The sequence below is a fragment of the Osmerus eperlanus genome, chromosome 19, assembly GCF_963692335.1.
Source record: "Osmerus eperlanus chromosome 19, fOsmEpe2.1, whole genome shotgun sequence".
NCBI lineage: Eukaryota > Metazoa > Chordata > Actinopteri > Osmeriformes > Osmeridae > Osmerus > Osmerus eperlanus.
The window spans coordinates 12,083,410-12,108,976 of NC_085036.1; the positions used below are offsets into that span (position 1 = coordinate 12,083,410).

Below are 25,567 nucleotides of genomic sequence, written 5' to 3' on the forward strand. Positions count from 1 at the left end.
GAGGCCCCCCCCCCCAGGCAGTGATAGAGTCACACACAACGCTGTGCTTAGCTGTGGTTCACATCTACAACTTCACACTCACAGCCATATCAAAAAGGTCACGTACAATATTTCAAAACACTATAATATTGTTTTTTTTAACCAGAAAGTCTTCACTCAGTACATGCAAAATGAAGACACTTGCACACTCATCCTGTAAGTGTTTCTCACATGTACAGACACAGGATTCTTATACATATTACACAATAATAAATAGCTTGAGATAATAAATATGAATATTCATCTTATTAACAAACACTAGTTCAACAGGTCACCATTTCTTGGATAACATATGTCATTTTTATTTTGGTCTATAAGTCTGCTAATGCTAACGCAACACCATGCACACACTGCATTATTTCCTTTTGTCATAACTCTTTTGGCAGACAGCCAAAGAGTTACACGATCGGCCGTAAGCACCTTGATCAGTTGCCATTGTTTTATCTACCTAGACTTCCACCCTTCACATTTCCAAAGACCTTGGCTTTTCAAAAACACAAAAAATCACCCTCGCATTGCACAAAACAAACACTACGTCATTAAGTAAAATAAGAGTGAGAGAGGGAGAGAAGGGGGTTTGGGGAAGGGAGGGGATCACTGGTCATGTCAGAGGTTGTAGGTTATCATATGCACAATGGCGGGGTAGGTCGGTGGGCATGGGGGTGGCAGAGTGGCAAGAGTAGAAGGGATCATGTTTGGAGAGGGAGGCTGGTGGAGAGGGGGGCTGGTGGAGAGGGGGGCTGGTGGAGAGGGGGGCTGGTGGAGAGGGAGGCTGGTGGAGAGGGGGGCTGGTGGAGAGGGAGGCTGGTGGAGAGGGGGGCTGGTGGAGAGGGGGGCCAGTGGAGAGGGGGGCCAGTGGAGAGGGGGGCCAGTGGAGAGGGGGGCCAGTGGGGTGGCTGTCCTGTGGGGGACCGGTGGAGTGGGGGGGCCGGTCTGGTGTGAATGAAAGTCCTCAGAGCTCAAAAGCTAAGTTCAAGATCAGAGTTTTCTGAGCAGAGTGAGGTGTAGTTTACCTTCCTGGGTCCCTTCCTTGTGCAGACAGCCAGAATCAGGTGTGATAAAGGTACGAGCCCTCCAATGATGTCACTCGGGTATCCGGCAGGTTTGGCCAGGCTCCAATGACTAAGGCTATCGCTGTAAACAGGATCCACACCTCCACAGTCAAGCAGTTACTGTATAAATGACAATAATACAAATACCTAAAAACACCCAGGAGAAGTACATTTAGACAACAGGAAGTGAGAAGGGGTTAGACGGGTAAACAGCAAGTAGAAGAGATGACTCCACTTCCTCTCTTCTTCCTCTTCCTCTCTCCGCCGCCTCGCTCAGAACCCGGGTACGTGGCAGTAGGCCTCCAGAGAAGCCAGAAGGATGTACAGGAACCAGACAGAGACAAAGAGGAAGCAGGTGATGAGCTTGGCGGTCCGTGGTCCCCCCAGCTCCCCCCCGGCCACGCCAGGCCTCCGGCGGTACATGAGCACCATCACACACACCAGCGCCATGATGGTGAACAGGGTGACGGAGAAGGCCAGCGAGCCCGGATTCACGTGGAAAGTCTTGCCCTTTGTCCTCCAGTAGACGGCAGCTATGGTCCACGCCACGCCGATGCCCAGGAAGACGTTGACGGCGTTGCTGCCGGTCACGTTGCCAATGGAGGCGTCGGCATACTGGTCCTGGATGGCAGCGACCTTGCTGGCGAAGGTGTCTGAGAACGAGGGAAGAGGAGGAGGAGGGGGAGGAGAGAAAGGGAGGGGGAGGTGAGTTAGGGAGTATGAGGAAGAAGAGAGGAAGGAGGAGGAGGTGTATGAGTGTGAGAGAGAGAGAGAGAGAGAGAGAGAGAGAGAGAGAGAGAGAGAGAGAGAGAGAGAGAGAGAGAGAGAGGAGGCGAGAGAGGGAATACAAGAGAGCTCACAAGCACACTGTGAAACCTAAAATAGACTCAGAGGTTGTACAATAAGTTGGGGCGACAGACAGCAGCTGAGAGAACAAACTTAGCTTGTTATACACCAACAACCCTGACAGCAGATTAAAGCCAGATGGGTCCAAAACCTCCAGACCAACTAGCTACCCACCTGGAACCGAGGTGCCCAGGGCCACGAACACCACAGCGGTGACCGAGTCTTTGAGGCCCACAGTGCAGCCGAAATGAGAGGCCAGGTCACCGGTCACAGCTGTCAGACCACCAATGATGGAGATGGACACGAAGAAGCAGGCCCAGCCGTTCCAGTACTCTGTGGGCGGGACGAAGGCAAACAGAACCTTCCAGAACACGGTGAGGAAGTGCATGATGTAATCGAAGCAGGAGGGCAGTCGCTCCTCGCCGCTCTCTTCCTCGTCGTCGTCACCTGAGGCACGAGGGAGGGGAGAAGGGCTTTGGTGCCTTGTGTAGGAGTCGTTTGTATGTTTGTGTTAACTGTGACTAGTTCCAAACACCTCACGTGTGAAGAGATAGAAAGAGAGAAATACAGAGAGAACTATATCGAACAAGAGAGAAGGAGTGAAAGAGTGAGAGAGTGAGACGGTATGAGAGAGAAAAAGAGAAATGCATAGAGAGAGCAAACTAAATCCTAAGAGAGTTTGTACTTGTACATTCCTTTCGTATTTGCATATTTTGTTTTGGTAACCTTTCTTTTCCCATACTTGCAACAACTGCAACGTCGCAATTCCCCCTCAGGGATCAATAAAGTACCTCTTGCAACTATTACACACAGACAGAGGCACTCACCGGCGCTGACAGTGACAGCATTGACAAACTGCTCCCTCCAGCTACTACTGCCCACCACCAGGGCCAGGTTGGTCTTCTTTATCAGCTTATCCACTGTGTTCTACACACACACACACATACATTTTATTCATTAGACGCTTTTGGCTGGACGTGCGTTTTGTAGACATGAAGGCAGGTAGATGTTGCAGGAGAGAGGAGAGGTCTGGGTTATTTGGGGGGGGTGTTACCTTAAACTCATAGGACTCCTCGATCACCACCTCCAGTTTGGTGTGTTCCCCCAGACTAGGACAGCCCATCTTCGCCACCTCCTCTTCGTCACCCACGACAACAGGCTTGTTTTCATTGGAGTCCCCTAGGACACAAACAAAACACTCTGAGCTGTTGTGACACCATGGACACATGTCGTTAATCCGAGCGGATATTCAAACACGAAATCACCTACCGACAACCAAACAGTCTCAAGAGAGAGAGAGAGGGCGAGAGAGAGAAAGATGTATCCAAGCAAAGTTGGGTTTTCAAACATTATTACAATCTTAGAAACAAGTGATGTGAACAGAGATCATTATACTAGTGTAAAAGACCATTATAAATATGCAGTGACAGAGGAAGGCCTGGAGAGTTTCAACATGGACCACTTACTTCCTGCCCTAATCACAGTCTGCCTGCAGTCACTGCCAATTAATATAAAACACATTACAATGTTCTTTTAAATGTTCCATGCAACATTTTAATCGGTGTACAGTCGCCAGAAAGCTATATTGGCAGTGTAAAAGCTACATAAAATGTATTTAATGAGTGTTTAGAATAAATCAATTATGTGGTGAATGGGAATTTGATCACCCTGAGGACTAACGGTCACCACTGAAGTCTTGAATTCCAGCCAATGACCATTTACATTTAGTCATTTAGCAGACGCTTACAGTAAGTACAGGGACATTCCCCCGAGGTAAGTAGGGTGAATCGGCCGGGAATCGAACTGGCAACCTTCAGATTACTAGCCCGATTCTCTAACCGCTCAGCCACCTGACTCCTGACCACATGCCTGGATGAGAACAGGTCAGTGTAAGCCTTCAATAATAAACTGCTAAGTGTAGTACAGTTACTCCTGGTGAAAACCAGGTCCAGACAACTGCTGGTTGACACACATGTGATTCTGTCAGAAATTACATGTCTGAGATGGTGTAAGCAGAGGTAAGTTGGTTAAAGCAGAGATAAGGATGTAACAAGCATGCATAAGGGTGTTATAAGCATGTCAGAGTGCTATAAGCATAGGTACGGGTGCTGGAAACACTCACCATGTTTCTGGCCCACCTCCAGAAGCACCGGCTCCCCCAGGACTATGGTGAAGGTCTTGTTCTTCTCGTACTCCTCGTCATCAATGATCTTCACATCCAACAGCTTCCTACAGACAGACAGGTAGGTACACAGGTAGACAGACAGACGGGTAGGAAAACAGACGGACAGACAGGTAGGTAGACCAACAGGATGTAGATAGACAAGTGGGTAGGTACAGACAGAAGGACAGACGGACAGACAGACAGACAGACAGCACACAGACAGACAGACAGACACATGTTAGTTACTGTAAGTCGCTCTGGATAAGAGCGTCTGCTAAATGACTAAATGTAGTTAGCTTGTTTAATACAACTGAGACTGAACAACAGTGGCAGCTTGGGTTAGACTACCAGTTGGCAAGGAGCAGATGTGTGGAGAAAAATGTCTTTTTATCCAAGTTAGGGAAGCAAGAGGGACAGCAGGAGGAAGAGGAGAGCACAGAGATATGCACAGATGTACCGGACGCTGGTCGTTATAGTTCATGAATAATAAAGAGAGCCTGAAATTCTTTGAGGGAACAAACAATTAAGAAGTCTAGCCGTTTGAAATGAAAAACCCAGAGTACACTCTCTTTGTCTCGTTCTCTTTCTCTCTCTCTCTGTCTCACACACACACACTCCAAACAGTTTCTCTCAATCACAAACACACACTTTCTCTCTCGCTCACACTCATCCTCTCTCACACACACTTATACTCTCACACAGTGACACACACACACACAGTCATATACACTTTATTTCTTATACACACACACACTCTCTCCCTCACATTGACAAACACACACACCCCTTATCTCCAGCCTCCACTTGAATGTCTCTGTGTCGCACTACTAATATGGATGAACCTCTTCTTGGCTTTCATCTCCCCACCCAAGCCAGACTGGACGCTTCATTCTTCAGACCTAGATATAATCACATTCGATAGGATATAAAACTCTACTGGTCAGCACACCACATTCATCACATGGGTAAACCCCATACTTCGGCTCCCCACACTACACCTCTGGCCCCCACCTTCCTGCTGTTCCCCCCTCCAATCCTCCCTCCCCTTCTACCTGGTTCTCCCCTCAGCACTCTCTCCTCCCCCCCCCCCCCCCAGCTACCAGAACCTGAGCAGACAGGCAGGCAGGAGGACAGGCAGCTATCAGAGGCTGATCGGTCCTTGTTGGGGCTGCTGGAGTGGTGCAACTTGAGCTGCTCTTTCTAGGACAGAGATAAGGATAGCCACTCAGCTGTGCTGCTCCTCCAGAGCCCAGGCCCCCTCTGACACACACACGCACGCAATCCGGCTCTGACACATGAATGCATGGAGAGGCCCCAGGTGTCTCATGCGTGGGTCCATCCATTCCAACATACCACCCCTCAGACAAACACACACACACCGTGAACACACAAAGATACGTCCACCGGGGGACACAAAAACAAAGGCAGGCAGGCAGGCAGGGATACACACACACACCCACACCCAGGGAGATAACCCAGTCCTGGCTATCTCCACAGACAGGCCGAGATGCACACCCACACACAAACCCACACAGAAACACACCCACACACAAACCCACACAGAAACACGCCCACACACAAACCCACACACACAAACACACCCACACAGCCAGTCCTGGCTATCTCCACAGACAGGCAGAGATGCACATGCTCCATTGGTGATGGGAGGCGAGCACAACCGCAGCAGGATCACAGCTACTGCTGCATCTCATTAACCACAGGGCCTCAGCAGCAGGATCACAGCTACTGCTGCATCTCATTAACCACAGGGCCTCAGCAGCAGGATCACAGCTACTGCTGCATCTCATTAACCACAGGGCCTCAGCAGCACGCGCTGGCCTTCAGGTAATGAGTGACACTGTTGCTCACCAGAGCAAATAATCACACACACATATTCACACACACACACACACACACAGAGATACATTCATATACATAAGCCTACTCATATTCACACACAAATGCACATTCGCCCACATTTATAAAAAACACCCACCCACGCACTCATACACACCCAATCACAGTTCTGTATACGTAAACAAATTGACTTAGTCCCTCGGGTGCACAAAGAAACAACACACGAGCCAGCGAGCACGTGACGAGCATGTGACGAGCACAAGACGAGCATGTGACGAGCATGTGACAAGTACGACAAACACAGTGAGGGTCCACAGGGGTAAAGAGGCGAAGAATCACATCTGATCTAGTGTTGTTTGTAAAGCCCTCTTTACACGCCATGGTCACTGAGGTCCACAGATCAGTACCTATAACCAACTTAAACCCTTAAATAGAGGGTCATGGTGGTTGTAGAGAGGAGCCCCTACCCTCTGGTAACGCCACCCTCCTCAGGTAAGTCCCCCAACAGCCACCCATTCCCCCCCCCCCCCCCCCCCGGTGAGCCCCCCTAAACACACACATTAACAGCATCAAGGGTTGTCGTCTGCATGGCTGTGCACCCTCTCATACTGCAAGAGATACAAATTCAAGAGTTGGCATGGCAACAGGTGGAAATAGTGTAATGTAACGTTCTGTTAAGAAGTTATAGCCCATGGCTACATAGCTGCTCTGGGAGAGAAGAGAGGGGAAACGGTAGGTTCTAAGGTTGGGTTCCACACGCACAACCACCCCTGTTCTCTTATGCGGTTCCACCCGCCTGGCCCCCTTCTGTTCTGCTGTCCTCAACACTACTGGATCATTGATCAAAAGGAACCAAGTGAATCCCCGAGGGGGAACGATTAGTAAGAACCAAAAGGAAGCTGTCCCCTTTATTCCTCCTCCTGTCTCCCGTCTTGCCCCTCCTTCCTTCCCTCCTTCCCTCCCTCCCTCCCGGAACACGCTGGATGTCTGTTTGGCTATTCTCCTTTGTTCATTCACTCATCAAGTATTGATTCCATCTGGTTGCTTCATTTCCAAAACTGGGTCTTTGGCTTTGTGTCTGATGCAGTGTTATTGTCTCCTCGGTCTCTCCCTCTCTCTCTTTATCCGGTCTATTTTTCTCTCTTTTTCTCCCTTCTCTCTCTCTCTCTCTCTCTTTATGTCTGTCTCCCTGTCTGTTATTCTCTCTGTCTCTCTCCGTTTCCCTCTCTCCTCTCTTCCAGTAGAATCCCACAGACCTATGATGCGTGTCTTGATCCTGTGTCCAGCTAATGATGAAATATCCTTGTGAACATTGCATCACATGACTGTGCACCTGCCTGCAAGCCTCTCTCCCTCCCCCCCCTCCCTCCCCTCCCTCCCTCCCAGCCCACACACCTCCATGAACGTATTACAGCTGCATGTGTTGCATCCATGCAGAGTTACTGAAGCCTTTCACCCGGGCTAATCTAGTATTGATGCAGGTTCAGCAGAAGGGCTGAGGGGTCTAGGGAGAAACCCTGAAATGGTGCCACCACATAATTACAGTGAGAAATAAAGAGAAAGGGGGGAGTAGAGAAGTAACGAGAGAGCGAGAGAAAGAGAGAGAGAGACAGAGAGAGACAGAAAGAAAGGAGATCTGAGATATGAGATGAAGAATGTAATTAATTTCCCCCAAGTTCTCATCCCTGGTGTAGGAATAAAACACCTTTGTAGGCCCTAATTGTTTTAACTTCTAACGTGTGGGCGCGAGGCAGCGGCAGCCAGAGACTGAGAGATGAGGAGTGGGTCGGGGGAGAGAGGAGAGGGAGAAGAGAGGAAGGAAGGAATAAGCGGAGAGTGAGGAAAGCAAGGAGAGGGAGAAGGTGATGTCGTTAATAGCCTAGCAGGGATGCACGCAGTAATCTCGCCATCCATCATCTAGCTGTCTCTTCTCTTCCCAGAGTGAAAAAGAATACACTACTGATTACACACACACACGCATTGGAGCTGTGCTGTGTGGACACAGTAAACGCCTGAGTCACTGAATACAGACGCACCAAGATAAGCACAGGTAGAAACAGAGAGAGGGAGAGATTAAATCAGTTTCGTTTTCTGAGGTTTTCCGGCTGATCTGAGGAAAAACGGGACGGCATAATTTCCCTTATCCAACAACATCAGACACAGCAAAATGAGAAGAAACCGTTAAATTAGACATAGATGGGACATCTACCTGGGACATGTTTATATCCAACAACATCAGACACAGCAAAATGAGAAGAAACCGTTAAAAGATGGAAACCTCTTTAGCTAAAAGATGTCACCACTTCAGGTCACTGTGTTTCCCATGACTGCAATCACTTAAACATTGATGTTGAAAAAGGTCATTATGCAAGTCCATAGTTCTACTTGTGTGGGTTTCCTGTCAACTTGACCACTCTGCTGAAAGCTCAAACCTGAGCCTGAGACAGGGTCATGTGACCTGGAGTCAGGGTCATGTGATCTGCAGCTTCATGGGCTTGGGAGACATAAACATGTCCCAGGTAGATGTCCCATCTACAGCAGATGGCTGAAATGTGCCGGATCTCCACGCCGGCCATGTCTTTGTAGCCACCCACAGGGTTCACATGGGAAACATGAACAAACCAGAATAATACATTCATCAGAGGGCTAAACATAGATGGTCTTTTAGACAGCCACAGTAGAACATGACACTGTGAAGGGGCATGGAGCAAAATTAACAGGGAGTCAGGTGGCTGAGCAGTGAGGGAGTCGGGCTAGTAATCTGAAGGTTGCCAGTTCGATTCCCGGCTGTGTCAAATGACGTTGTGTCCTTGGGCTAGGCACTTCACCCTACTTGCCTCGGGGGGAATGTCCCTGTACTTACTGTAAGTCGCTCTGGATAAGAGCGTCTCCTAAATGACTAAATGTAAATGTAAAATTCATCTTCAAAAATGTATCTCATGGCAGTATGTGTGGCATGTAAGACTGCGTGTGTGCGTTCATGCTTACATGTATGTATAGGTGTGTCTGTGTGTGTGTGCCGGCGTGTATGTATGATTGTTTGTGTGTACGTGCGGTGTGTGTGTGAAAGGTTGTGAACGCTCATGTTTTGATGTTGACGCTCACGTATTTGTATTTATTTTTAACGTACGAAAATAAACAATCAGCTTTAGCGTCGAGTCCGGGCCAGACACTCAGCCCCAGCAAATGGAAGCTGAATATGTAGATGTGTCTGTGCTGCGCTATTTAGCTCGCCTCTGTCAGAGCTGACGAGTACGCTCTGCCTTCGCTGCACTCGCACATTAAGTCTGTTTCTCTCTCTCCCTCCATCTCCCTAACGATGTGTGGGTGGGTGTCTATTTCTGTCCACACATGCACTCAAACTTGGACACACAAGCAGCGGTTTGGCTGGGAGCAGGCAAGCGGCTCGTACGAAGCGCCAAGACGTCATAGATGAGAGAGGAACAACACGGAGGAAAGCTACTGAGCTCTAGAAATGCAATATTCAGTTGAGATTTGTACTTTCTTTTATTTTTGCATTATTTTCTTATCTTTTTTTGCAGTCGATATTCAATGTAAGGCCCGGGGCTTTTAAAGAACTGACCCTTAATCCTGCGCGTACGTGTCTCATATCTACTGTTGGCTGCATCTACCCTGTAGATTGTTATTACTGGAATGCTTCTCTCTGTCCTTTGAGTTTTCCCTTCGTTACCTTTGTGGGTTAAGGTTCTGGGTGTTAAATCAACAGGTTATTGTTGAGAACAGACAGACAGACGGTCTCGAACCTGCTCAAGGTTTTGCCTACAGTGTGTTCCTCCTTTGTTGTCACAGTTCGGTGTGAAATTAGACACCGTCTTCAACACTGACTCTAACTGTGGTTTGTATGCATTCACAGATTAGATGAAATGTATGAAAATACAAATGAGTGCGTTTGAGGTGTCTCTTTTCTCAAATTGGAGCGTGTCATCTGATTCAGTGTAAGGTAATGACACTTCTGGCTCCTGTCCTGATGTTCTCTTCTCTGCAGCTGAACCTTACGCCACAGGGATTACAGATTATATATCGCTGCCTTGACGAGAGTCTGTGTGTGTGTGATCTCAGGGATCGTTTGATCTGGTTTGCGAGAGTGCTTAACTGGCTCAACCCCCCACCCCATCCCATCCCATACACACACACACACACAAAACAAACAGACTGCAGATGCTAATCAAAGCCGTCAGAGAAATGGGGCAACATTTTCCCTAATCAATCTGTGTCTGGCCTCAAAGGGAGAAGTGTTTAGTCGACATCAGCGCTTCCTGGATGCAGCTAGTTGTAGGGAATACACCCACTACTTTGGTAGCCTCTAACTCATGCTGTGTTCACATCGAACGCAACGCAAATTATTCGCACGAATGAAACATTTTGCTTTGTTTATTCGTGCGGATCGCAAGAGCCAACCGTTTTTTCGTCGTCAACCATGTCCGAAATCACTACTATAAACAAATATGAAGTAGTGTCGTATAGCAGAAGATGCCCACAGATGGCTGTAATACTCCTGGCCTCCATTTATTTCTAAAACGTCAGTGACATCTCAACATTGATCAACTTTCGCCATACAGCATCACGCGAATATTTCGCTTGAGTTGACATTTCAGGGGGGGTTGTGAAGAAACGTGTGAGAAATTAAGAGCTATAAAAATTCTATAAGAATCAGACGTTTCCAAAAACATAAAATCGGCCAAAGAACTGAACTTAAACACAACGAAACTTGTTCTTAAATAAGACAACTTGAAACTCAAAAGCCTTGCAGAAAAACTGCTGTAAGCTGTTGTGGGAGTCTCTACGCTGAATATCAAGCTGACTAGCATGTCTTCAAAGCTCTGCTGACTCCTGAACTCAGAATCTGTGTATTTCAGAATGCTCATATGGTTATTGATCCAGGCAGCATATTGAGGTATGGATTTTTCTGACAGAGAATATGTCTGTTCATTTCATCTCATCTTATATAAGGGAATAGAGGTTTGTGTATCGGAATACATTATGTGTGTGTGTGTGTGTGTGTGTGTGTGTGTGTGTGTGTGTGAGAGAGAAACTAGCCCTTTTACCTGCCGGCTTCTCCATCCTTATTGTTATGGTGGTGTTTTATTCTCTTGGCTCAGATAAACACATGCTGCAACAACTGCACATTCTGTGGTGCCACACACACACACACACACACACACACACACACACACACACACACACACACACACACACACACACACACACACACACACACACACACACACACACACACACACACACACACACAGTGATACATAAATAGAATGGGGTTTATGCAAAGACTGTATTGGCGGATTACTGCGCAGAGTGAACAACATTTTTCTATTTCTCTCCATGTTTGTGTGTGTTCCGTTTGAATTTTGGAGATTTGTGTGAATAAACCATAATCTCTCCTCTGAAGCCTAGAGCAGAGAACACACCCTTATGGTTCATTCCTCTCGGCTCTTTGTTGCCGAAGGTTGTCAGCTAACTTAGACTCCAAACATATACTCACACGCATGCATGCACACATATGCGCAAACACATTATGCACACACACACAGGATGGTTTTACTATCCTAGCGAGCGCACACTAACTCACTCACACACACAGGATGGTTTTACTATCCTAGCGAGCGCACACTCACTCACACACACACACACACACACACACACACACACACACACACACACACACACACACACACACACACACACACACACACACACACACACACACACACACCTGAGCTGTGGCAGCAGAGGGAGAAAGCCAGTTAGTGAAAGCCTCTTCTGCTGATGAGAGAAGAACTTCAATTGTCTGGTCAGCAGAAACCAAATGAATGCAGCTCACCCGTGGTCACACAAACACAGACAAACACGCACATAGACTCATAAACACACACAGACATAGACTCATATACACACAAACACAGACACACTCACGTAGACTCATAAACACACATCCACAGACACCCTCTCTCGCTAACACAAACACATGTACTCTCTCCCCCACACACGCACTATACAATTCACACTTACTCATGAACATACAGTATGTGCATTTAAATACTCCAGTGACAAAGGTAGCCTAGAGCTACCCTGCCCGCCTCCTCACTTAACCAGCCTACACAATCCACCCCCACACACACACATCCTTAAATCACACTCATGTGAATAGACGCCGCATGCACCTGTGCACCCACCCACACACCTAACACACACACACACACACACACACACCACTTTTAATCGAACCATGATTACAATCATCTTTCTTGTTACACGTTTTCATGAAGTACACACGCGCGCACGCCCACACGCCACTCTCTGAGCAGTTCTCCTCATCAGCCATCAGACCCCGCCCACAGTGAGACCAACTGTTGAAACGCACCGCTCGTCCCCTCTCCACCTCTCCTTCCGCCCTCCTACCTGCCTCTCTCTGCCTCTCTCTGCAGCTAAATCCATCCCCAGTCTCTCCTTCAAACGCCGCATGAATCAGCATCACACAAACCAGGTTTACCCTCAGCCTGAAGTCTCTCTCTCTCGCCCTCTCTCTCGCCCTCTTTCTCTCTCTCTCTCTTGTCTTCTCTCTCTCTCGCCCTCTCTCTCGCCCTCTCTCTCTCCCTAAACATCTTCCACCCTAACTACCCTATACAGAAAGATTCATTAAGACTCATCATGTCTCCTTCAAGCTCCTCTCTCGTTTTCTCTCTTTCCAGAGGCCTCCCAGTGCCACCCAGGCCACATCCATTATTTCTGATTGAACACCATTAAAAACAGCCTGTAATACAGCTACTTTCTGCTCATCCGTCATCACGTTCAGTTCTCCCCCTGAACATCAGTCCCATTGTGAATTTCCCTGAATGAGCTACTCCCTCTGCCCTCCTCCGATTTAAATGTGAATAAAAACGGCCTCATTACTACAGAAGAAGTGATTGGCCCAGCTGACAACCCCCACGTACTGCAACAAACCCTATATTTGAATAAGGGGCACACTATAATATACTATACGCTACTGTACTATACCATTCTATCCTATACCAAACTATAATATACACCGTACTGTACTATATTGTACAATACAATGCAGGGTTTCCCGCAGCACTTTGTAGTTAAGGCGGCCCGCCTAAGAAACACTCGCGTGCCGCCTTAACTACGTCGTCGTTTTTTTGTTGTTGTGCGATATCCCCCGTGTTACTCTGTCCTGTTTCATTCCAAACCGTGACCAACGCCAGTCTCCCTTCTCTGCAGAACGCATTAGTCTATCGAACTACCCCCCCGCCCCCGCCCTCAGAATCCATTAGTCTAGCCCCCCCCAACGGAAAACCCTACCACCTTAATTAACACATTTTCTGCGGGAAACCCTGCGATCCTTTACTAAACTGTAGTGGTGGAGTTCTGGCCCAGCAGGCCAGGGTCCAGCAGGCCAGGGTCCAGCAGGCAAGGGCCCAGCAGGCCAGGGTCCAGCATCGTTACTCACATGGTCTCGTCGTTCTGGAACTCCAGCTTCCCGGCCACCTCCTCATAGTCATCTCCAGACCTGGCGGTCCCCTCCACGGTGTGGTATGGCACCGCCACCTTCCCCCTGGCGCCGGACGTCCGGTGAACCTTGACCTGCATGGTGCCCACGCTCTCGCTCACCCTCATGGCCTCGCTCTCGAACGTGAAGATGCCCGCGTGGTCGTCGTCGTAGATGGTGACGGTGGCGGTGTGGGCGACGCCCAGGGCGGCCTTGGGGGGCACGTGGGACGCCGACGCCCCCCCCCCTCCCACCACCATGCTGTTGCCCATGGCGACGGAGCTGGGCTGGAGGACGGAGACCTCGGCGCGGTGCACGATGCGGGGGTTGCTGAGGTGCACATAGAAGTGCTCGTCCTCCTCGAAGATGTCATCGTCTATCACGCCCACGGTCAGCTCCTTCACGGTCTCCCCGGGCTTGAACACCAGCGTGCCCTCCGCAAACTCGTAGTCCGAGCCGGCGTTCGCCGTCCCGTCCTCCGTACGGTAGTCCACCTGGAGCGAGAAAAAACAAGGGAGTGAAAACATTTTGGGTCCCCAAAAAATGTGTCACGAATTAATCTGCTAAACCGTCTCCCAAGCCCGTGACTTGTCGAGGAACCTTAGAGACATGATTATATTTCGTTCCGAGTGATAACGCCATCCGAGGGAGCTGCGGATGAACCGTGGTTACCTTGACAGTGCAGCCCGCCTCCCCCCCGTGGCGACCCACGGAGATCTTCAGAGAGCCGCAGTTCTCGAAACACTGGTAGTGGGTGGGCTCGAACTGCAGGTAGATGGTGTGCGGGTCCTCCTCCTGCCCGCTGGCCTCGTGACAGCTCACCACCTTCCGCGCCTGGTCGGCCGCGTGCTTCTTCAGGATGTTGCCGGCCCCGATCATCATGCGTGTGGCCTGGATGCGGTAGAACGCTCGGCTCTTCTGCTGCTGCACCAGGACCTGGTAGTTGGCCATCTCGATCAGCTGCTCCATGTCCTTGTCCGGGTGTCTCTGCTTCAGCTCTTTCAGGGTGCGGGCCATGTCCCGACGAGCCTCATCCTCCTGGTCCGGCCTGTCGCCCGGCCCCCCGCCGCCCTCCTCCACCCCCTCCAGCATCCCGTCCAGGACCTCCTTAGGGTGGGAGTTGACCCCCTGGCCATCCATCTCCATGTCCATCTTGGTGAACATGCCGTCTCCCTCCGTCTCGATGATGATCCCGCGGGTCTTGTCGGCGCGGTAGCGCTTGTGGACGTACTTGTAGAAGAGGAGGCGCCGGTCGGCGATCCAGGCCTGGACCACGCAGAGCGGGAAGAAGAGGAAGGTGAGCACGGCCTCCCAGACCTCCACCTCGCCCGGGGAGATGACGGCGAGGATGAGGTAGAGCCAGATGTACGCGAACACGCTCCAGGCCGCCGTGACGAAGAACACGCGCAGGTGCTTGATCTTGCGGGTCTCGTTCTCCGGGACCACGTAGACGCAGATGGCGATGATGATGAACATGTTGAAGGCGGCGCTGCCCACGATGGTGCTGGGGCCCAGGGAGCCCGCCTCGAATTTGTGGCCGATCACCTCGATGACGGACAGCAGGATCTCAGGGGCGGACGAGCCCAGGGCCATCAGGGTGAGGTTGGACACCGTCTCGTTCCAGATACGCACCGTCGCCGTGGTCGTCTCCCCGTTCGGCTTCTTGATGGTGATCTCCTTCTCCTGGGAGGTGATCACCTGGTGTGTGTGTGTGTGTGTGTGTGTGTGTGAGTGAGAAAGACATGTGTGTGAGGTGTGTGAGAGAAGGGGAAGGGCAGTCAATTAAAAGAAAGAGAAATACAAATAGAATTAAATGGAATTAACTGAATTGGGTAGAGGACAGTAGAACAAAAACGGGTCAAATCAATAAGACACAGAATGAGAACAGGGGGAACAGACAGAAAGAGAGAGAGAAAGAAGGAGAGAACAAACAGACAGATAGAGAGAGAGACAAAGACAGAACCATGCAGATATGGAGAGAGAGACAGAAAGGGACAAAAAAAAGAGGAAAAAATAAGAATAACAGAAGACCCTCCCACCTCTATGGAGGACATGAAGCGGTCAGCGATGATGGACATCCCCAGAAACATGTATATGAGCGCCACAAAGTACACGATGGCCCGGGCCACCTTGTCCCCCACCGACGGGTTCTGAGGGTTCCACATGGGCAGAACCACGCCGTCGGCGCAGCTGTCCTCCTCGGAGCAGTTCCCCGGGGGGCTGATGGGAGCGTGGTCCGAGCTGACCTGGGACAGGTGGGTGAGGCCCAGGAGGACGACCAGGAGGAGGGAGGTGGATAAGCAGGAGGTGAAGGGATGAGCGAGGGCGAGAAAGCGTGTCAGGAACATGGCGGCAGGCGGCGACGGGTCGGTCAGTCAGACGGCGTGCGTCTCAGATCTGTTCCACGCACCCAGGAGCTTCTTCACGGGACACCTCTGGGAAACGGAGACGAGAAAGAAGCACAAGATTAGAAGAAGCGCTGATTTGCTCGTTAGAAACCTAACCTCGTTAGAAAGTAGTACGTTCTGTGGGGGAGAAAGCCCACAAAATGGCTTTGTCAATTTCTACTGATGAATTTCTAATTTCTACTGAATTTCTACTTTGTCAATTTCAATTTCTACTGATTTCTACAATTTCAAACTACAATGAAAACAAATGGAGCATGTAAGTGTCTCTCCAGGAACAGGGTTATGGGCTGAGGTTTAGCGAGTTCGAGATTTTCTCAAATTCTTTCATTATTTACTCAAGTACCCCTATTTGAACTTTGAGTCGTAATTGCCTGGAGGTGTTAGCTAGTCGCTAGCTGGTAATACCTGCCCGTCCATGGAACACTAGGTTTGTTAGCTCCACACAGGTCGAGCTAAATCCGTTTGTGTATTTACTGTACACACTAAATCTTTGAGCTAGCAATCAAATCTGGCACAGAGCGGTAACTAAGTTACGGATGATAAATAAAGGAGTGAGAAATAAAGCCTGAGTGAGAAAGGGAGAGAGAGAGAGAGAGAAAGAGAGAGAGAAAGAGCGTTTTTTCTTCTCATCCCTGAAGAGTATCGCCTGAGTCGTGTTTTATATAAGAGCTTGAATCATGCATGGATGACCAATGACGCCTCTGCTACCCCCCACCTCTCCTCCATTCCATCCCACCCCAAACACACACACAGACACACAACGCTTGTGTACCTCCAAGCTGAAGCGCCTCAACTCTCACTTCCCAGCATCCCTTGGGCTCCTCACCATTCAGAATACTGATTCTGACCCCGACAACGACCTCATATCTCCCCTTCTCCGCTCCCATACAAGGAGTAGAAGGCAAACAAGGAGTAGAAGGCAAACATAACAGCAACATTCTGACAGGGGGGGCATTTGTTTGCGTTGATTAAACGTGCTCTAGTGGAGATAAGTAACCAAAGAATAGCGTTGTTTCCTGAAGAAGATCTGGTCTATGATTCACGGTGTTGTGACATTTTTCTCTGCATTCCATAATACTCCCATGGCTCTTCTTGCAACTTAAAAGAACTTGGAACAGTCTTATTATTATTTTCTTCTCTTCTCGGCTCCACTTCTTGCGGATGAACCCCTCGGCTATAGGGAAAAGATGCAACTCCCTTACAAACACACACGCGTACACACAAGACCCACAGTCCTGGTCTTCGAACCAAAAGAGCAAACGTCTGGTAGATGTGGCTGAGAAACTGCGGCGCTATTTTCACATTATCAAGCTGACAGTTTATTAGTCCTCGTGACAGAGACAGCTTGAAAATGTACTTAAGTTACCACGCAACATAACCGCAAAGTGACAGTCTGAAGATTGCCTTCAGTTCTCTGGTGAGTGTTACACCGAAACTATTGCAGCATGGAAGCACACACAGCACGCGTGCGCACTCCCGGGTACACACACACACGGGGCTGCACACAGTCACACACAAACTTGCGTGCACACACACACACCGTGAACACACAAAGAAACGTCCACGGGGGGACACAGAAACAAGGCAGGCAGAGATACACACACACACACACACACACCCCTCCATAGCCCCACACCCCAATCTAATGAAAGCGAACACAATAGGAACACTCCTTGTGGTGTTCTGTCAAGTGGCCTGGTAATATGAGCCTCTGAGATCCCTCTAATTGCTCCGCTCATTGATTAGCATCCCGAATAATGACCCACCTTCCCCAAACAAAACTAGCTCGCCAGACGCGATGCTGACGGATCTTAATAACATTCAGTAATTGAACGCAAGGGGATGGAGGCCTGCCACAACATGGCTAAGGTAAGGCTGAAGGAAGGTGATAAAGTGGGATAATGGTAGTTTATGGTGAGTCTAAGGCCAGGATTACAGAGGGGTTTGTTATAAGCCTATTGGGTTTGTTATATAGCTGCAAGGTTTGTTGTATATCAGTTGGTTTGTTATATCCCTCTTAGGTTGGTCTGCGTCTGACAGGCAGGGATGTCAGGGCACCAAATGTGTCCAATCTCCTCCACCTTCAGATAAGTCAATATATATACCATCTGTCCTCAACACGTATGACAGGAATCCAATACCACCATGTGAGCTATGCCACACAAACTATGTACCGTACATCAAGTTGACAATGACAACTGACATGCTTATGCTTGTTCATAAAAGCTATTACCTGATATCTGCTGTAAAACTCGCGTCTGTATTTGCAGTCCACACAATTCAAACGGACAAATTGCTCGGGTGGCGTTGGTTAATAGTGTAATAAACTACAACAAAAGCGTTTGTTCTCTCTGTGGGTTTGCCACAGGGGCGCTCAATGCCACAACCCGGAGTGAGGCAGCGAGAGAGGCCCGCTAATGACCGGACCATTAGGAACAGGACGGAGAACACCCGCAGGTCACCCCTGCAGAGCACGCAGAAACAAAACATGTTCCTGGAAGTCTCGTTGCTCCGATGCCCACCAGGCCCCTTTTCCCCCTCACCATTCTCTCACTCCGTCACCCCGTGCCAGTATAATTGCTTTTCCTTTATCAGATCGTGGTTCTTTTTCAGAGACAATTTCTTTATTCAGACACGCTATTTTCCCAGTGAAAACATCCTGCGGTGTGTCTGTGCTCTGCATGCGCGTCGGCCGGGCACCGACAGGGACGTCATTACTCTGTCATCACAACACAATTGATACCATCTTGTAAATGTCTCACTTGTTAAAGACACTTATTAAAAAAGGGAAGCACCTTAAAAACCCTCAGCAGCTACTGAAATTAATTAGTTACCAGGTCAATAATTGTGCAATTAGCTTTGCTGTTACCATGTAGCTTTTTTTAAGTAAATACCAGGTAATTATGTGGCTGTGAAATTAAGCGCTTTGAATAAATACACCAACAACAACCAAGGGGAGAAATGTCCTGTCAACGCCTACTAAAATCAATCCAAGACTATATAGCCAGTTACATTTATTATGGAAATCATTAAATAGCGGTGTATGAATTTTTTTTAAAGCCTGTCTTCCCCCTGCTCCCAAAGGAGCAGAGTTCCTTGCTCGTTTTTACACCTTTTTCTGTAGACACACATAATATATTACTTTTCAAAAACAAGAAAATTACAAAGCCCTCCACCCATAGAATTGACAAGCCTGAATTAAGAATGTATGCAAATGAATTACAAAAATGCCATTACCTTGAAGTAATTTCTGTTAATACATTCCTCAGCATCACAGTACTCAAAGATAAGCAAAAGTATTTACTTCAAATACGTAAGGCTCTCCTACTGTAAAATACAGAAATTAGGTTTAAATCTTTTGTTGTTCATTCAGCTCATTTCAAATTGCTCCTCATATCTAGAGCGTGCACACAGGGATAACCAAGTAGGACAGAAGAAGAGAGAATGCAGATACACAACAGTGGAGAGAGAAGAGAGAGAGAATGGAGAGACGAGTCAGAGGAGAGAGAGGGGAAAAGAGAGAGGGAGAGGAGAGTCAGAGAAGAGAGAGGGGAGAGGAGAGTCAGAGGAGAGAGAGGAGAGGAGAGTCAGAGGAGAGAGAGGGGAAAGGAGAGTGAGGGGAGAGGACAGTCAGAGGAGAGAGAGGGGAGAGGACAGTCAGAGGAGAGAGAGAGGAAAGGAGAGAGAGGGGAGAGGAGAGTCAGAGAAGAGAGAGGGGAGAGGAGAGTCAGAGGAGAGAGAGGGAGAGGAGAGTCAGAGGAGAGAGAGGGAGAGAGAGTCAGAGGAGAGAGAGGGGAAAGGAGAGTGAGGGGAGAGACAGTCAGAGGAGAGAGGGGAAAGGAGAGTCAGAAGAGAGAGAGGGGAAAGGAAGTCAATGGAGAGGGGAAAGGAGAGTCAGACGAGAGAGAGGGGAAAGGAGAGTCAGAGGAGAGCAGAGGAAAGGGTAAGGGAGGGGAGAGGAGACTGGATAGTTAGTGGAGAGGAGAGATGAGGAGAGGAGAAGGAAATGGAGGGGAGAGGGAGGAGAGAAGTTGGACAGAGAGAGAGAGAGAGAGAGAGAGAGAGAGAGAGAGAGAGAGAGAGAGAGAGAAGAGAGAGAGAGAGAGAGAGAGAGAGAGAGAGAAGAGAGAGAGAGAAGAGAGAGAGAGAGAGAGAGAGAGAGAGATGAGAGGAGAGAGAGAGAGAGAGAGAGAGAGAGAGAGAGAGAAGAGGAGATTGGAAGGGAGAGGGGGGGGAGAGGAGACAGGAAGGGAGAGGGAGAGTGGAGAGAGTAGTTTTTTTATCCAGTTCCTTTGGGGGGAGTAAGAGGTTGGAAGACTTGAAGGCTTTGAAGTCAAGGACTCAAGAGGTGACTCAGTCACCTCTCCATGAAATACCCATTCTGTAGAAATCTGCAGACACTTTCATACAAACTCAAGAACATATGACCATGTCCACATGGAATTTGGAAATAATACCCATCGCACAACATGCGTTGTAAGGCATCAAGAAGGATTGCAGCCATTACAATACATTAGCAGCACTGCCCTTGAGCAGCAAAAACATTAATATTCTAATCCTGCTTCAGCATGTTCAAAGTCTCCAACCTCTTATCTCATTTCAGTCAGACCCATCAAACGGGATGATATGCATCCAAGCTGATTTAGTCTTGCTCTAGATGGGTTGGTTCACGGTTCTTTCTTTTTCAGCAGCATCTCAGCCAAAACCCTCACGTTCCTCTGGCAACATACATCCCCAGGGAGACAAGCAACACAAGGCACAAAGAAACAGTCCACCAGTAATTCACGTTCATCAAATGCAAAGCACCCGTCGGTCGTATCGATTCTATAAAATGTCCGTCTGCTGTCCCATGGGTAGAGGGGCGGTGTGAGGGATACCACCATGTACAACTCCCCAGGCAACTAGGGGGGGGGGGGTGGAACTTCAGTCGCATATGGCACTCTGCCAGCACGGAAAAAACACCTTCGTATTTCTAATGCCTGTTCTTTGCAGTTGGTGACCTTTTTCCAAGGGGCAAACACAGCAGAATGCCAAGTCTGACACTGCAGCTGGCTGGCCGAGCCCCTGAAACTACTGCTCATGCATGCAGAGGACAGGGGAGGGGAAATGAGTTCCATGAACCTGAACAGCTTTTGTTTAGGCATGTCTCTCTCTCCTCCTGTATCTGTATATTCACCTTCATCTGCTCTCTTCTCCATTTATCTCCTCTCCTCTCCTCCTGAACAGCCCTCCTCCTCTCCTCTCCTCCTGAACAGCCCTCCTCCTCTCCTCTCCTCCTGAACAGCCCTCCTCCTCTCCTCTCCTCCTGAACAGCCCTCCTCCTCTCTCCTCCTGAACTCTCTCATTCACATCAATATATCATCTAGATCCTTCTGTTGGCATATTCCCACTCAAGAGTTGTCGACATGCTCCTGACTCTGAAAGTCCATTTTCATCTCATCTTGAATGCTTAATGTATAACTCCTCAACAGGAAGTCAGCAGCGGAGAATAAATCAAGACAACAAGGGAAGGGATCAGCTTATTTATATCAACATCTGCATCAAATCTGTCTTGTGTTTGTGGTTTGACCTTCTGAGCTATACAAAGGGAAGCCTGACACTACGATGGGCAGAGCCCCTTCAGACTGGTCATTCATGTGTGAAGATGCTTACAGAGCACTGCTGAAACATCTGCACCACATAGTATACAGAGAGAGAGAGAGAGAGAGAGAGAGAGAGAGATGAGAGAGAGAGAGAGAGAGAGAGGGGGGGGGGGGGGGTTAGAGAGAGAGAGAGAGAGAGAGAGAGAGATAGAGAGAGAGAGAGAGAGGGAGAGAGAGAGAGAGAGAGAGATGAGAGAGATGAGAGAGAGGAGAGGAGGGGGGGGGGGGGGGGTAGAGAGAGGGAGGGGGTAGAGAGAGAGAGAGGGGGGTGGGTTAGAGAGAGAGGGGGGTGGGTTAGAGAGAGAGGGGGGGGGTGTAGAGAGAGAGAGAGAGAGAGAGAGAGAGAGAGAGAGAGAGAGAGAGAGGAGAGAGAGAGAGAGAGAGAGAGAGAGAGAGAGAGAGAGAGAGAGAGAGAGAGAGGAATTACTGTGAGATGTAGGATATCTTAAAATGTCCATGCCGAAGTGATGAGCATTTTCCTATTAAAACCCATCCTGGAATGACTGGATTTGAAATAGAATTGACTCTACACGTACCAAACACTCATCTACATGCAAGGACGAGAATAGGGAAACACCTCTTGCTGACCTTTAACACAGCTTCTGAGATAAGAGAAGGTGTGTCTGAGAGACAGAAAAACAATTACAGTAATAAGAGAGGAGCTAGACAGAAGGAGATAGAGAGAGAAAGGGGAGAGAGAGAAAGAAAGAGACAGATAGAGAGACAGAGAGACAAAAAGAGAGAGACAGAAAGAGAGAGACAGAGATGGCCGGGGAAGACAACACTCTCACACCCAGAGGTTTGCTACCTTATGTTCCATTTAATTTCAGCCTTAGAATCAATAGAATCAATAGCACTTCCCAGAACCAGCTCTTCTATGAGCGACCTGCTATGAGATCTGAGTCTATTCTTGAAGGCTCCAAGTAACTGGTAAACTAGAGCTGCACATTCAGGACCACGGACAGCGACTGGAAATAGTGGACGCTGTACAAGAGAATACAGATGCATTCTCAAACACTACTCAACAGGGGATAACCGGACTGCAATGCTAATTGTGTTCAAATTCTTTTCGATTTTGAAACCCTGCTATGGTGGAGAACAGTCAGCACCAGACAATAGTTAACTGCAATTATTTCTGGGCTCTGCTTTTTCAGACAATTAGGGCTTATTGACAAAAGGAGAACAGTTGTTGTGTGAGGTGCCTTTGATGTCCTCAGTCACTGTGACACTACAGAAACAGAGAAATACTAACTCATGGTGACAGCACAACACAAATAATTGACAGAAATACTGCAGACCATTTACAATCCATGTTGAAATTGCATTTGATCCCCAGCCATGTTTATAAATCAGGCAGAACACCGTAACTAGAAAACACCATCATAAATAGTCCACCATCAAAACAATATAGTTCTCAATAGGACTCAAAGTCACCCGTCACTGGCTTTCAATGTAAATAAGAAATTCCTAAGCCTATCTGGCTGAGTTTGAATTTCTACTCACTTTAAAACAAGATCCATTAAAAATAAGATCCTACTGATGAATCCAGTTGCTAGTAACGATGAATGGCCTGATAACTTCTACCCAAATGCCTCTAAATCTCCTGGCCTGCCTCTTTACCATTGCTAACTAATAAATCCAACCAAAGAACATGCAGAAAAAGGCAGAGCTATATGCATCAAAACAACCTTTGGACCATCTCCTCCTTCCTCCTCACATTTCCTCAAACATCATCTTATGTGCCAGGGAACAGGATGAAAAAATAATTATTTGACAGGGATGTGACTAAAACAGAATGACAAAATATCAACGTGATATTATTACAGGGGAAGGCACAGTGTGAAGAGGATCAAACAGTCTCAAGAAAAACAGTTTCCACTGCTTCTTTTTTTCTCCATCCTACATCACACCCACACACCATGACACTACTATAGAATCACTCAAGCACAGAGCAATGGATGTGCAGGTTCATTTCTCGCAAAGGTGCAACCAAACAATAAAAGCAATATTTGCCTCTTTTTTTTTTGTTGCCACGTAAGTATTTAAAGCTGCAGTTTGAGATGAATTTCCACTCTGTCATAGAAACATGTACAATAATGTTCAAAGACAGACGTTTAGGTGTTAAGCATGTTACATGCTTATATGAATTTGGGAGTTTACCAAACATGGCTCTCAGAGAAGAACAAAATGATGCAGATTGTCTGGAAAATTGCACTTGGCATAAAAACTGTTGTTGTTCAGCAGTGATTTATGTCAGCAGGATGTACCATTTCCCAAATCAGTTGAAATACCACTAGCAGACCCATGAGCTTTTATTAAGTCATAAAAGGAAAAACGGGTATTTTAGTTACTCATAGCATTCCTCACCTGTGCAGAGCTGACCGTAGAAGGGTGAAGTGTTGGTTTTACCAGACAGCCACCAGCACCATCTGTTTGAAGTGGCAGGGGAAAGTCAGACCCTCTTCCGACTGTTGCAAGAGATAAAAATTATAATTTCAGTCGGCTTCTTAACAGTGGATTGCTGAAAGATATCGGGATGGTATTCTATTCATATCTGCTAGTCAAGATTTCATGACACTGGCTGTCAAAGAGTGTGGCCCCACGAAGCTTTGCGTTGACTGTTAAATATGTCTTTTGGTTAGTATACACTTACAAGCTAGTGGAAACAATCACAGAAATGACATGAACATTGAAATTAGATGAACATTCATCCACAGCAGCATATGCGTAGTACGAATGGCAATGTCTCCACTTGGTGTGGGGTCGATCATGTGCGCATTTAAACCATACTCACAGTGTCAGATCGTAAATTGCTCCTCTTCTTCTAATGAATCTGCATCCACACTGGTACGAGAAAGTCACTGTGTGCCAAAATTAACATTCAATTGCGTTGCACTTAGGCACTGGGTCTCGCTGTCAATCCTGGAGAGAACGCACCGCTCGTCTTGGTGCCTCCTCGTGTGAAGACTACTGTCTCATAACGTCGCCAACTCAAAACTGACTGCTTCGTAATTGGTTCACGTTATGCATCCCATGTATTGGTGTGCGATGAGTTAAGCACCTTAACCTACGTCTTTTGGTATTATATATCTACAAAATCCCAATTCGTCTTTAATCCAGTTTACCGTGCGGTGGTTTATTGATTGCACCAATAGCCAAGACAAATGAGTCTATGAATTATAGACAGTATAAATATTTGTATCACCGGACAGGAAATTAATTTCACAAAAACTCCTAAGTCAAAAAATGTGTGTATTTTTTGGGACTGATGAACACACGATGACAGGTGCTTCTTTCTCAATGTCTGAGATGTTTCGCCATGAATACAAAATAATGCACATGGGTGTAGGCGCAAATGAGTGGAGTGACGGAGACTACCGACGCAACCGCCCCCCCTAAAAAAAATCAGTGGTGAGAAATTGAAAAAAAGAGAGAAAAAGAACGAAGCATTGAGTAAACGGTAGCCCTCTTACATTTTAGACACATTTTTGTCACAAGAAACAGCGCGATCAGGAGCAGCAGCTCGCGGAGCCTGGACTGCAGAGCCAGGGGAGGAGACTTACCAAGGCAGCTGGCTTGGCTTCGCGCTGCTCGTGCTCACACCGAATGCGCATGAAGTTCACACTAATGACTGGATTGAGTGGTTTTACTCTCCCAAGGGATGTTTCAAGTTCCACCCCCCTCAAAATTATCAACAGTAAGCCTTCCATTTATAATCGGCCTACAGTTTGATATAAAAACGAATCTGAACATTCTTATAAGTGGTTGTAAATCGTGTCGGGCGACCTAATGGAAATGCAAGTTGAATCATTAAACAAAGGACTTAAACAAAGTCAGAAGAGAAAACAGTGACTGAATCCGAATTTTCACATCAGAAATCAAACTGGAAAGCAATCCTGTGTGCCCAACCTTAAACTTATATCCAGGCGTGGTATTTTCTTGAAAACTTGCCAGGCGTGCCCAGAGAACTGTTAAGGAATGCCCGTGACCCTGTGCTGTAGTTGGTCAGCTACACAGTGTCCAGGGTTGCATAA

General features: G+C 47.9%; 1 protein-coding gene across 3 annotated transcripts; it reads right to left on the minus strand.

Annotated features, from left to right (window-relative positions):
* Nucleotides 1-901: 901 nt before the first annotated feature.
* slc8a4a (solute carrier family 8 member 4a) lies at nucleotides 902-24,932 on the minus strand. 3 transcript variants are annotated; one of them, XM_062485989.1, is made up of 10 exons: nucleotides 24,328-24,932; nucleotides 23,901-23,962; nucleotides 15,523-15,918; nucleotides 14,156-15,181; nucleotides 13,445-13,977; nucleotides 4,060-4,166; nucleotides 2,992-3,116; nucleotides 2,765-2,864; nucleotides 2,112-2,384; nucleotides 902-1,744 (listed from the first exon to the last, which is right to left on the minus strand). In XM_062485989.1, exons 3-10 carry the CDS (start codon nucleotides 15,829-15,831, stop codon nucleotides 1,365-1,367), a joined length of 2,853 nt encoding a protein of 950 aa, XP_062341973.1. In that variant the 5' UTR covers nucleotides 15,832-15,918; nucleotides 23,901-23,962; nucleotides 24,328-24,932; the 3' UTR covers nucleotides 902-1,364. The 3 variants fall into 3 exon arrangements, with proteins under 3 accessions (XP_062341973.1, XP_062341970.1, XP_062341969.1); XM_062485986.1 differs by having other exon boundaries at nucleotides 23,901-24,001; XM_062485985.1 differs by having other exon boundaries at nucleotides 23,901-24,054.
* Nucleotides 24,933-25,567: the final 635 nt, after the last annotated feature.

Bases quoted from the DNA above. Each gene is read 5' to 3' on its own strand.
- slc8a4a (XM_062485989.1), bottom strand. From the start codon at position 15,831: ATGTTCCTGACACGCTTTCTCGCCCTCGCTCATCCCTTCACCTCCTGC. The intron at 3,117-4,059 runs GTGAGTGTTTCC...TTTGTGTCCTAG, and splicing joins GGAGGTGGGCCAGAAACATG to GGGACTCCAATGAAAACAAG. The intron at 2,865-2,991 runs GTAACACCCCCC...GTGTGTGTGTAG, and splicing joins AGGAGTCCTATGAGTTTAAG to AACACAGTGGATAAGCTGAT.